The 14,008-nt window shown below is 38.5% G+C and overlaps 1 protein-coding gene across 11 annotated transcripts in view; it reads right to left on the reverse strand.

The window, feature by feature from the left end:
- RAPGEF6 (Rap guanine nucleotide exchange factor 6) overlaps window positions 1–14,008 on the reverse strand; it is a 146,003-nt gene that overhangs the window by 41,928 nt on the left and 90,067 nt on the right. For 7 of the 11 annotated variants that reach the window (XM_083428779.1, XM_083428773.1, XM_083428781.1 and 4 more), the window contains 9 exons: window positions 13,659–13,817; window positions 13,064–13,216; window positions 12,542–12,706; window positions 10,762–10,869; window positions 9,961–10,164; window positions 9,323–9,431; window positions 5,923–6,166; window positions 1,598–1,755; window positions 130–144 (listed from right to left, as the gene is read on the reverse strand). In XM_083428779.1, coding sequence (XP_083284905.1) covers window positions 130–144; window positions 1,598–1,755; window positions 5,923–6,166; window positions 9,323–9,431; window positions 9,961–10,164; window positions 10,762–10,869; window positions 12,542–12,706; window positions 13,064–13,216; window positions 13,659–13,817 — 1,315 coding nt within the window. The remainder of the gene's footprint in view (window positions 1–129; window positions 145–1,597; window positions 1,756–5,922; window positions 6,167–9,322; window positions 9,432–9,960; window positions 10,165–10,761; window positions 10,870–12,541; window positions 12,707–13,063; window positions 13,217–13,658; window positions 13,818–14,008) is intronic. The other 4 variants (XM_083428780.1, XM_083428776.1, XM_083428778.1 and 1 more) reach the window with 1 other exon arrangement.

Below are 14,008 nucleotides of genomic sequence, written 5' to 3' on the forward strand. Positions count from 1 at the left end.
GAAAAATGGCTTCACCACTTTGACTGCTTAGAAAAATGTTACTATTTAAAGTAGAATTTCAAAAATACATTTTTTAAAAAAATAAACACATTATAAAATCATCAGGTTGCCAGTGATTGGAATACTTACAGTAAAAACCAACCGCTGCAGGATAAAAAGAAGGGGGAAAAGTCAGGATCCAGACTTTACACTGACATCATTAGTCACACACTGTATATGTGTGAATATGAAAACAAGTTACTTTGATTTTCCTCTTATTAAAAACTGTATACCAATAATCTGATTCCTTGTTACATCTGAGAAATATTAGCTAATCACAGCTAACATAATTGAAAAGAAATCTCTTCAAGTGTAAACAGAAGTTGCTAAATAAACTGTTACATAAACATAAAGTTATGCCACAATGTGTTGTCAGAGTGCATAATTAAGCTAAAAATGTGATCTGGGTATAAAAACAAAGAAGAGTTTTTCTTGTTTTGTTTCTAAGAGGCCTAGGTGTGATTTAGATTACTGCAGTGAAAAGATGTGACGGTAGAAGACGCACACTAGGTTTTGTAAAGAGATTGACACAGTAAGGAACGAAGAGGTCAGCAATGATCATGGGTCAATCGCATCTGGATATGCACACTGCCAATTAATTAACTTTGATAGGTGGAATCTCCACTGACAGAAAGTACTATTGGTACCTATCTGAAGAGCAGTTTCCCACTGGCACTGCAAGGTCATCGGGCTGGGCAACATCTCCCCCTGGTAGTTGAAGGCAGGACAAAACTTTTGGGAAGCACACAGCTCCCATAATCCAGTTTGTGGACTTGCTTAGTTGTAAGCAAAAAATTACAAAAGGTAAATTTGGTGGCTTCCTCAATAGCACTTCATTTGTGTCAGAAAAGGTACCTCTGGGATGATATACTTGCTGGCAGCATAAAAGGTTTGGGGGCGTAGTCTTCCATTTTCTTAAAACACTTCAAACGGTATATGGTTAAAAATGTAGTAGCTATGAAAGCATGATGATAAATGCATTAACCTGCCCCATTAGAAACAAATCTGTACTATGTAAAGCACTAATGAGCGCAGGAAGCCTCTGTGAATATAGGAACCTATTGTTTTCTTCTTTTAACACTGCTAGACACGTATCTAGAATAATCTGGCAAACCCAAATTGTATAGATGTGTCAGGATGGCATAGCAGGGCTGTGTGGTGGAGCCATCGTCCCGACAGTGGCATTGCTGCTGCTGCTGCTGCTGCTGCTTACAGGAACAGTGTAGAGGAGGGACAGGGTAATGATGAGGTTGGGGCTACATAGGTGTTTAGATGGAAATGCTGGATTTTGTGCACCCACAGAACCCTCCCTGCTGCCCTGCCCTTACTGCTGTTCTGCCCCAACCCATACTGGTAAGCAGCAGCAGCAACACAGCTTTCAGAAGGCTGGCTCCAAAATACTAACCCAGCAGCTCCTGAGGTGTGCATCAGAGTCACAAATTCTGGCAACTGCATTTAACTTGACTCCAAAACTAGCCAACCACGTATTGGATTGTCAATGCTGATTTACAAAAACATAGTGGGAAACGTAGCGGTTAACAACTGAGGGTCTTTTTACCTGAAGGGTTAGAAAAATCCAACATGCTGGTTGTAGGCTGCAAGAGATCAGGACTGCTGGACGAGAGTGTGCCAGGAATAGGCATAATTGCCAAACTGTGTCTGCATTGCCTTGTCCCCACAATGCTGTCGTCCTGTGACTGGCTTACACTACCATCACTGCAAGGAAGTTTTAGAAGGTGTCAGTGTTTAAATGAAACAAAAGCATAGTTATTCTACACAAATGAAGCAAAACAAGGTATAATTTTCACTAACAATGGAAGAATGAGATCTTAAATAATAACCTGCTCTTCTTGTTTACAGGCTGCTGTGTCTCTAAGGCTCAAGGTAAAACTTAACTGCTTACCGATGTTGGCTATTTGCAGTATGGTAGGGCTGCAGAGAGCTTGCTGGGGAGACCATGCATTAAAAAGGGACTCAAAAATAACTTAAACAAGGTTTTAATAAGAAAAACAAAAACTCCATTTACACTAAATACATCAACAACAAACCAGACCCAACCACCAACCCATCCCCCAGGGTAATGAGAGAGCTAGGTGCTGCTCCTTATATACTACACCCAATTGCTGACACAGCTTAATCAATACAACTCAGCAGCACTTGCTATGTTTCACAGCTGTAAAGCTGGGTCTCGTTATTTTGCTCTGGCCCTTGCTCTGGCCCCTTAAAGACATACACATCAGGTGGAACAATGATGAACCTTTACATTTAAAGAAACCATTCAACAACCGAAACCTCCTTTCAGAGTATGTACTCACATCCATAGATTTAAGAGTGCAGGGCTGCTAATGCAGAAGGTTCTGTATCTTGGAAGCAGTTACAGCACTTGTACTAGTGCCCCTTCTAGCCTGCTAACACTTCTCTTTCTCTGCAGCATCTGATTATCTGATGCATATTACCTCATGAAGGTCAAGAAGATGGCTATACTGTTGGTTTGTGTTTCTCCTATGCAGACTGATGAGCTTCAGGGCCTTGGTCTGTCCTTTACTAGCCTCCTGTTTTGCTTCCTCGGGAAGTGAATAATATCTGAAGTCCTCTCATCTCACAAGGAACTCCTTGTAAGAAGGGAGGGTGCCTTTTGGCCCACTGTGTTTTATTGGGCTCATTTCCATAATAAGAAAATTCACTGACAGTGCACAGATTCTCTCGTAAGTTCTTCACTGCCTTCACAAGGCTCTGAAGAATCAATAGGCTTCAGAGTGAATGTCAGAATTCTGCAAGATGGTGCCTATTCCACCAGCTCTGCCAGTCGGCTTACTTTAGTCTTCCTCAGTGATGGACTGAATGGGGAACAATAAATGGAGGCTGAATCCTGATAAGATGGATGTGCTGTGAGTGAGTGGTTCCTGTGTCTTTGAAAAAGATGCAAGGACTGTTCTGAGAGGCACTGCACTCTCAAAACAGGTTCATAACCTGGGAATACTCCTGGACTCGTTAGAGATCTCACTAGAGTCTCAAGTTGTTTCTTTGGTTAGGATTGCTTATGCTGAGCTTAGGCTGATTTACCAGCTATGACCATCCTTTTACTGATATAATAATAATAATAATAATAATAATAATAATAATAATAATAATAATTTATTATTTGTACCCCGCCCATCTGGCTGGGTTTCCCCAGCCACTCTGGGCGGCTTCCATAGAAACAAAAAATACGGTAAAATATCACAGCTTAAAAACTTCCCTGAACAGAGCTGCCTTAAGATGTCTTCTAAATGTCAGGTAGTTATTTATCGCTTTGACATCTGCTGGGAGGGCATTCCACAGGGCGGGCGCCACTACCGAGAAGGCCCTCTGCCTGGTTCCCTGTAGCTTTGCTTCTCGCAATGAGGGAACCGCCAGAAGGCCCTCGGAGCTGGACCTCAGTGTCCGGGCAGAACGATGGGGGTGGAGACGCTCCTTCAGGTATACTGGGCCGAGGCCGTTTAGGGCTTTAAAGGTCAACACCAACACTTTGAATTGTGCTCGGAAACGTACTGGGAGCCAATGTAGGTCTTTCAAGACCGGTGTTATGTGGTCTCGGCGGCCGCCCCCAGTCACCAGTCTAGCTGCCGCATTCTGGATTAGTTGTAGTTTCCGAGTCACCTTCAAAGGTAGCCCCATGTAGAGCGCATTGCAGTAGTCCAAGCGGGAGTTGTCCATGATCTGGTGGTCTGCCTTCTGTACTACTATAATGTGATATATATGGGGCTATCCTTGAAGATGGTTCAGAGGCTGCAACTAGTACAGAATGAAATTGCTAAGCTGGTAAGTGGGGCAGCCTGATGGGACCATAGGTCTTGAGTCCTGAAGCTGCTGGCTGCCAGTGAGCTACTGGGCCTAATTCAATGTATAAGTATCAGCATACAAATCCTAAGTGGATTAGAACCCAAGTTCCTAAAAGAGCATCTTCCCCTATATCACCCACCTCAGACTGTACCATCAGCAGGTGAGACTTTGTTGGTGCTGCCATTGGGGACTGCCCAGTTGGCACTGACCCATGACAAGGCCTCCACAGTGGTTTTTCCCCATTTGCAGAATGCCCTCTCTGATAAGGTGCATCTGTCCCCCTCATTATTATTTTCATTATTTTTAAGTTTTATGTTTAGTTTTTGTAAATAAAAAAAACAACAATGAACCATAATAACAACACGGTAACAGTAGCAACATGAGAGCAGTGAGTACAAAAGTAAAAGGTAAGTTGTGTTCAGCACAGGTTAGTCCCAGTATTCTGAAAGGTCCAGTTTCAGCTAAGATGTTTTTAATGATATTGTAAGTAATGTGTTTGGTGACCTGGGCTCCTTTGGGAGGAAGAATGTGACATATATTGACTAAATTAATTAAATAAATAAAAAGTGAAAGACCATAACAAAAGTCAATATGGCTATGCATGAGGGGAAGTATATGCATATTCCCATACGTGTGACTACACAGAGGCACAAGAGAGAAAACGATCTCATAATTAAACTTCACAATAATACAACTGTGGTTTTAGACTTACTTTTTTCGGTTCAAAAAGGTGCCAAAACCAAGGTCAATACATGGGATGTGCTACCAGGTAATAAAAGTATGTTTCCAGTAGGGACAAGTGAGTCTTTCATCCTATTTCTGCCTGTGTGTTTTTTTTTTATTTTTATTATTCTGTCAGTCACAATCCATTAATAGAGCAATGGAAAATAACTGAGGTCAAGAAACACCAAGCCACAGAGAGTAACTATTCACAGACTGATGTGCAAAAAACTATAAAGAATGACTGCTGTGAGAAAAACTGTAGGTATTAGCACTGTCTATAACTGATGGAGCTTTCTCTAGAAGCTCTATCTGTCTCTAGTAATAGACTACTTCTTTTGAAACACAGAGTGCTTATTTAACTTGGTTTACAAAATGTTCCCGATACTAACAAAAAATAACAAGGAATAATGCAAGTAATAAAATTAGATGGTTGGAAATTGTCCTAGACAAGAAAGTCAAAAGGGGGAATGATGAAGGGATGCACAATCTAGTTCACAAATCAGCAATCTTCTTAATATTATTGTTAGTGGGATTTCAACATGTCTGGCAAACTAAACTCCAACTATTCCTGGGCGTGCTAGAGGACAGGTTAGCTGACTAAGCCGTCAGTCACTTTAGATGAAGAAACACTGTGCACACACCCCTTGGAAGCACAGCCAAAGAGGCCAAATAATGGACATAAGTTTGTTTCTAAGGAGGAAAAGAATGTAGTGAAGGTGGGGGATCATGACTGCTAGATGGCTGGTGACTACTGTTGGGCAGTGATTATCAAGATGAATAGCAAATTTATACAATTTATAGTTAGAAAAAAAAAAGACTGTATGCAAATAAAGGGAGATTAAACAACAAGAGAGAAATAAGCAATGACTACTTTGCTTTTGCTTTTCATAAAGGAGAGTGGCTTGAAATCAGAGAGAGAAGGAATTGGAAGCTCTGGGGCAGTTTTATAAATATACTCGAATCCAGCCAACAGATATTCTCCATTCACTAATAGTGGAAGAGCCTTCCCGCAAAAGGCTATTGGGATGTACTCAAAAGCTTAGCCTAGGAATAGGGCACAGAGAAGGAAACAGCCCTTTCGCCAAAGTGCCTTTGGTGCTGAAATGAACAGAAAAGACTTTTAGTTGTGGAGCTTTGGATTAGACAGCAGAGATCAAGGCATATACCACTTGCCTTCCCTAGTGCACCACAAGTAAAAGAGAGGGACTGTCACAGCCTGCAGCTTTAAAGGAAGTAAACTGCATTTCCACCAACAGAGAGCTGATATAGTCTTTTCTTGTCTAGTTATAGAAAGTGTTGTAGAAAAATCCTAGTTTATGAGAAAACATTTTATCATACCTGAACAATTTCGGAGGTAAGATGCTGAATCGCGTCTTGTCTAAAATTTTCTTTATTCTGTTTCTTCCACCAGACACAGTGTTTGCTTTTATTTTCTTGTTTCCTTTCTCGCGTGGAAACATCTGTTCCACATCTCCAGGAATATCTGGGATGGAATAGCGATTATTTTTCTTTTCTGCAATTTTTGGGATATGAGGAACTCCATTCTTCTCCTGCCCTATCCTGCTAAGCAGCTCTTTGAACACTGTAGAAAAGAAAGTCAAAATGTTACACATTCATTCACCCAGTATTATTTTTATTTATTATTATTAGGATTATGCTAAATCCTAAAAAGGAACATTTAAAAATGTGTTCCATTTTATCAGAATTTTGCTTTTAAGGATCCAAATCTGCAGCAAATGGCTAAAATCCTAAAGCATATATATTACCTTGAGAGAGCACAGCTTAAGGTGCACAAAAATGAAAGAGTACATTAAGATTCAAAACTCTATAGAAGCTTTGGTATGGGTCAAAGTCAGTTGTGTTTTTTTAAAAAAAGTTGTTTTATTGAAAACATTAATTTTCAATAGAGAAATATTATTTTAGTAGAAAAATGAAGTGGAGAAAAGGTGGAGAAAAGTCAAAAGAAAAGAAAAATGTGCTTGAAACTGCAGTACAATACATCATATGGGTATATAAGTTGTACAGTGGTACCTCGGGTTAAGTACTTAATTTGTTCCAGAGGTCCGTACTTAACCTGAAACTGTTCTTAACCTGAAGCACCGCTTTAGCTAATGGGGCCTCCTGCTGCTGCCGTGCCGCCAGAGCACAATTTCTGTTCTCATCCTGAAGCAAAGTTCTTAACCTGAAGCAATATTTCTGGGTTAGAGGAGTCTGTAACCTGAAGCGTATGTAACCTGAAGCGTATGTAACCCGAGGTACCACTGTATGGTTATTCTAACAAGTATAAAATTACTAACAAGTTTTATAATTTTTATAAATGCATTCCTGATATCATTATATTTCTCCATACACAATCTACGTCTAAAAGCTTGAGGTATGTATGATGTGTAACAAATCAGTGAATAGCCATCTCTAAGCTGAACCACCTGGGAGCCAGTCTGCATGTGGTGCCATGCTAAAATCTAGGCCAATCTGAAGAAGAGCAAATATCCCCAGGTAAACCTGGTTTGTAATTCTGTTGAACACTAAGGCAGCCTATCATATTTAGACAGAACCTGACCTTAGCTCCTCTGCTCTTCGCCCTTCCTTGTCTATTCCCCCGACTTAAGTAGCAAGGTTTGTTGCTGGTTTTGGTTGCTTCAGCATAGTTTTCACAATGAATTCTCAGACATGACAACTTCATTTTATCCAATACAGTCCTAATCCAATATCTTTCTTCAAATATATTACTTATACCTAGTAATCAAATATTGGCCAGGATCCAAAGAGGTTTGAGAAAAATCAAAGGCTGAACTTTCTATTCTGATTTGCAGTCTCTTGCACCTCACAGAATGCGGCTCTAGAATATCCTCAGGGATAATGTTTCAAAGAGTGTGCGAGAATGTGATGCAAAAGATCCCTTGGATCCCAGCCATTATCTCCTAAAAATTATTTTAGTGTGAAAACCAGAGTAAGAGCACACTACAGTAATATGAAAGATGTGGCTTAACTTATCTAAGAGGCTCCCTCTATTGTGCATCTGAGGTTGCAGAGTTAAGACTACATTCGCCATATAATTTATAGTTCAAATGCTTTCTCCCTGCTGCAAATGCTACAAGCAATTAAGTATTGATCGTTCACGTTTTTACTTCTTGGACAGCTCAAGCTATGTAAAATGAAGTTGTGCTATACGACATGTGTATATTTGAATAAGAGATTAAAATATAGCAGTAGGGTCTGGGTGGTGCTTTGGATAATATAGAATATGGGGGAAAGAGTTAAACACAAATCCATTAAATCAGCAAATAAAACTCCTGCCAAGGACTTCAGCAGACATTCATGAATTTTCATGAGCAACAAACAAGGCAAGCACCTTGAAGCCGTTACATCTGACAAAAGAAACTCGGAATCCATCAATAGATGGATCTGTCTATCTACATAGCCGCACAATTGAAAAAATAAACTTAGACCAATTCATTTTGCAAAAACATCTCATATATCTCATCTCACTATTGTTTCTACTCATTCAGGGGGTGTCAATATTTCACTGATTAGTCCTTCCCAGAGCAATTTCCAGCACCATATCCTATGCTACTGCGAAGGATACCCTGACTTACAGGAGTAGGTTTTCCAAAGACTGCAACAGAGGGGGCAGGAAGGACACAATGATCACGCTAACTATATTTCGCTATTACAATTTTTCCCCTTGAAGGTGGCTTGCACATGTGACACATTTTGACTTCTACGTTGGTATCAAACATATGAAAAGCATACATATGTTACATACACTTCGGGTTACATACACTTCAGGTTACAGACTCCGCTAACCCAGAAATAGTACCTCGGGTTAAGAACTTTACCTCAAGATGAGAATAGAAATCGCATGCTAGCAGCACGGCGGCAGTGGGAGGCCCCATTAGCTAAAGTGGTACCTCAGCTTAAGAACAGTTTCAGGTTAAGAATGGACCTCCAGAACGAATTAAGTTCTTAACCTGAGGTACCACTGTACTTGGATAAAGATTGTGACAAAATAGAAGGGGAGAGGAGGAAGAATCAGGTCCAAAAGAAGCGGAAGTAATAGTTACCACCTAGAGAGAGAAGTTCAAACACCCTTAGGAAATTTTCTGTTGGACTAAAATGTGAAGCTTTACTGTATGGCCTGTCACCTCTAGATGTAGGTCATCACTTCTGAAGTGCCACAGTAGACAAAATTCAGGATTTTGTATAGACCTTTAAGATAAGGACACTGTCCTAAAACTGTAACTAGTCTTGTGCACCAAGAGTGATTTGAGCATACAGTAAGCCTGCAATTTATGCAAGAGTTATGTTGTGGGGGTTGCACATAAAGCCAAAATTGAGTACAGCCAAAGCATATTAGTTTCAATGGCAAATGGGGCTGCTAAAGCTGTTTTTTGCAGAGCCCTACCCCCCTTTTCTTTCCTTTCCTTTCCTTCTTTTTTTGCCACATGCCTAAAGCTGAATGCACACAAGTTAAATGCATGTAAGTGGCGGGCTTACTGTATTTCTTAACCAGTACCTTCCTCCACCATCCCTTTGGTGTATAAAGTAAATTTAAAACTGGGTGGGTGGGAGCTTCAAAAGCAGCTTGGGAATGTAATGGGTGTCTATGCATGCAGTTCTTAAATTTTAAAGGAATTAACTTGCAAAAACCTCATGAACTCACTAAAACCTTCAAAGTAGTTCTTTGGCCAATGTCTCTAAGCGATATCATTTATACGGCTTATACAACGGTACTCACCAAAAATATTTGTTTTTACAGTGATGGAAAGATGAGTATTGTTTCTCAAGATTTCAGTGGCTTTTGCAAATGTAATATTCTCAAAGTTTTGCCCATTTACTTCCATTACCTTTAAAATAATGCAGGAAAAGAGAATTTTGTTATAAAGAAAGATGGAGTATTACCAACATGGAATCTTAATCCCCTTTTTTTGAAATTCAGCTCCGTTCTAAAAATATGTTTTGAAACCAGCCTTATTTAATGCCTCAGAAGTTACAAAAGCAGCATTTTTACAAAACATCATGGCAGAAAGAATTGCTCCCCTGCTTAGACTGTTTACATATGTTTGTCTTTCACTTTCAAATGTTACATTTTCCATTTGACTACCATAACCAATCCTGAGAATAATTTGTTTTTTCACAATATAAATTTCTCATCACGTTATGAAGGTAAAACTATTAATTTAGAAAACAGGTCAAACCATCATTAAACAAACCAAGGAACATGAGAGGGATGTGGTATGAGAAGTGTGGTTTTAGCCGAGATCTCTAAACCAGCCCAACACAACAAATATCTGAAGTCAATTTCTTTGGTTGAATATACTTCACTTACCCAAAGCAGATATATGATTGTAAATGAGACACCGGGTTTTACTTTACCTGATCACCACGTTTAAGCCCAGCTTCTGCTGCTTTGCTTCCTGGTTCTACTGTCTCCACAAAAATACCAAAACATTTTTCACTTCCTCCAAGAAGGCTGAAGAAAAGTGGGGAGTCTCTAGAAGGCTTCTGCAATGTGATTTGTCTCCATTTTGCCTTAGCTGCACAGGCAATGTTTAATAATCTGAGGTGCCCCTTCATTTTCTGTAAATTGGAAAACACATGAATATCTCCCATCTAGAATTAGGTGACACCAAATCATGTAATGGTAAAATTACACAGAACCACCTCACCACCTAATCACATCAACCCATTATTTCCCATACCTGTGCCATGAAACAGCATTATCTGTATTATCTCTATAATAAAAAGCCCTTTGAAAGAAATTTGCAGTGCTCAGTTAAAACCTTCTACAAATGGTGCAGCATTTGAGGAACTTCAGTAATAGTTGCAAGGTAGATATAAGAATTAAGATATATTAAGAAAAAGTTAAATTATGATAAAACTGTGTACTGGCAATAAGTAATAGGAAATTGAAATAAGGAATAGATGGGAGGTCGGGTCTTTAGTGTTAAGACCAATTTATGTTTTATTGTTTGTTAAGAAAATTTGGTGTTTATTGTTATTCCTGTGTGTAATTCGGTATTTGTGTTTACTCTTTTTTTCTTTTCTTGCTGTATCAATAAAAATCTAATAAATAAAATTTTTTAAAAAAACCTTCTACAAATGTTTTTGCTATAGTAAGAGCTGCTCTTAAAAATGCACGATGCAGTACAAAACTCAATTTATTTAGGTTCCTACCGCATTTTCCAAGTTTTTTTCAAATTCTTCCAAGAAACGTGTCATGGCTGGATCTCCCTCAAAATCATTAAAATGGTTGTTCACCCACAATAGTACAACTCGGGTAACCTAAGAACAAGTACATATGTGAAGTTAATACAAGTTTTATTTATAAGAGGAAATTAGGTTGCTATTCTTAATATAGTTTTGGCACTGACAACCAGTCAAGTAGCTTTTGTACCAACTATATACCTTTCCACACTATGAGCCAATTTGTCTATGCTTTTATACATTTTTTTAAAAAAATAATATGACTATCTTTGTTACCATAGAGAACAGGCCACAATCTCTCTTCCATGGTTTTCTTATGAATCAGTATTTCAAAGTTGCTGCCCTATTTGTCATTTGCAACGGCTGCTTCTATGAAACTTACACTAATAAAGCTAGAATTTCCATCTTCATTTTTTTGACAGAGGAGCCAATTGGGCTATAAAATTACCGCACAACTGGCAGTCTGTCAGATACCTTGTCAGTTTAAAACAAAAATGTTTTTCAAAGAGATCTATCCAAGTTCTCTAACTGCATAAAATGTTACTTCCTGCTCTGAGGGCAATGCCTTTATATGTGTAAACATATAATGGTATACAACTTCTGAGGTCATACTAATTATGACTAATATTTTTTAGTGGTAATCATTTTACTTGGGATTTCTCTTAGTGACTGGTTCATGGGTGTGAATTGAAATACTTAGGCATAAAGATGAAGCAAGAATAAAAGTTCAAAATACAGCGGAAATATCTGAATCATAAATGAGTTTATTTCTTGCAAGTTTTCCCCATCCCCCAGCTCTGGTATATGATGGAAGACTTTTATTAGGCAACAGAAACTTTTACCAACTGCAAGTTGATACTGACAGCCTAAAAATATTTAGGAATATTGCCTGTTCTCAGCATTCTCCGAATTTAAAACAATGTACATGCTTTATTATTACTACAATTTTTATATAGTGAATACATTATTTTTCAGATTATTTCTAAGTTCTCTGTGTTTCACAATACTGTAAGTCACCACACCAAGAAGTTCAGATAAGACTTCATAAAGAAGAGTGACCCACTGTGAAGACGGCAAATTCTATGACATGGATCATTAGAAAAGGAACCAAAAATAAAAGTGTCAATGTCACAATGCCATTACACAAATCTATGTTGAGACCACATTTGGAATACTAGGTACTGTTCTGGCTGCCTCACCTCAAAAAGGGTATTGTACAGTTGGGGGGGGGGAGTTCAGAAAAAGTTAACCAAAATTATCAAGGAGATGGGGCAGCTCCCTTATGCTTACAGCATTTGGGACTTCTTAAAATAGAAAAAAAGGCAAGCAAGAGGTAATACAATAGATGTTTATAAAATCATGCACCGCATGAAGAAAGTGGATAGAGAAGCTTTTCTCCCTCTGCCATAACACCTGAACCTGAATGTTGAAAGATTCAGGGTATTGAACATAATTAAAATATGGAACTCACCCCCACAGGGGTGAGGCACTAATAACCACCAACTTGGGGGCTTTAAAGAGGACTGGACAAATTCAAGGAGGAGGAGAGTATCAATGGGTACTAGCCATAAGAGCTATGCTCTGCATCTGAATGCCAGTTGTGTGGGCTTCACACAAGCATCCAGTTGGCCACTGTGAGAACTTGATGCTGGCCTGGATAGGCCACCGACCTGATACAGCAGGCTCTTCTTATTACCAGTACAAGAAAATTACCAATCAGGGTTTGGTTATCTCTCATCTAGAAACTAACCTTGTCCCTGAGACTGTCTACTTGAAACCATTCCAACAGTTTATCCCCAACTTCCAGGGGGCTTGCCAAAAATGTTCTGTATGTTAAGAGAAAGTCTTCAATGTATGTTGGATCCACAATAGAATGTTCTTCTATTAAATGTGTAATCAGGCGTTCAGGTGTTGCCTTAAAAACAAGAGATGACAGTTAATAAAATAATTCCACAAAAACAACATACCATTTTGTAATATCACCAAGCCATATTCATAAATCCAATTCCTAACTTTCATCCTAGACACACATTTATTTTCATAATACTTCCTGCATACCAATACAGCATTACAACTCGGATCTATGTCTGTAAAGACTATATTGTTGAGTGATGTCTAATTGCCCAGAGGCATATTATTTCCACAATATATAGCCATTTGACTGCATAACAAGAGAACTTCTATGAAGATGAGAAACTAGATCACTTTGTTATGAAACTGAAAAATGCTATATAATAAAACAATTTCTTTGTAAGGTTATGCTTTTGATCACCTTAATGACAATGTGTCCTTTCCTGGTTCCACTGCGGTCCAGCTCTCTGTGCTCTTTCACCATAACAATTTCTCCTTCTTCTTCAACCTTGTGTGTATTTTTTTCAACATGGTTCAGAATTCTCCAATAATCCTGCTGGGCTATACATACAAACTATCCAAAATAACAGAGGGGTATAAATACACAAGCAAACCACTTTGTTTTTTTAAAATCCATCAGTCAAGCCCAGACACATATAACATAATTATGGCAAAATGGAATTACTAATCAATCTGTTTCCATCTTGTTCAACCTCATAATTTATTTATTTTTGTAATACCTTCAGAGATTACTACAACTGATACATATAGATAAGAAGTCTACATGAGAACTTGAATTCAAAAAGTAAAATTGCCCTGAGCCCATTTCAGCAGACTTTTATATATAAAGTAGGGAAAGCATTGGTTCCTGTTTGCTGAATAACCTATGCTATGAGCAAGAAAGCTGTAAGTGGTTACCATTAGCCAAAATTGCACTATTTTATTTCTGGAATGATTAATTAAATAGAATTTTTAATGAGAAAATGGAAGAATGTTTTACTATGAAGTTATCTTACCTGGCAGTCATCTACTTTGGTCCGAACTACACCATTCATATATTGCTTTTCCAGAGAGGGAGTAATTCCAAAACTATTTCCCATACAGAGACTTTCCGTTTTCCCATCTCGATGGCTGATTTCCACAGTGCCATTTAAAATAACATACCAAGAATCAAGCTAGAAAGAAAACCCAATAAAAGCATTTCAATTATCTTAAGCATCCAACTGTATCAACAATAAGCTAAACAGAAGGCTCACTGGATGCTTAGTATGCCTCTGCAACAGCAATATAACCATTGGGGTAACAATAAAAATGATTAATTTAGTAGTAATGTTAACAACCGGTACCCATCTTCCATGACCAGATC

This window comes from Podarcis tiliguerta (genome assembly GCF_965153285.1).
Source record: "Podarcis tiliguerta genome assembly, chromosome: 2".
In the NCBI taxonomy this organism is placed as follows: Eukaryota; Metazoa; Chordata; class Lepidosauria; order Squamata; family Lacertidae; genus Podarcis; species Podarcis tiliguerta.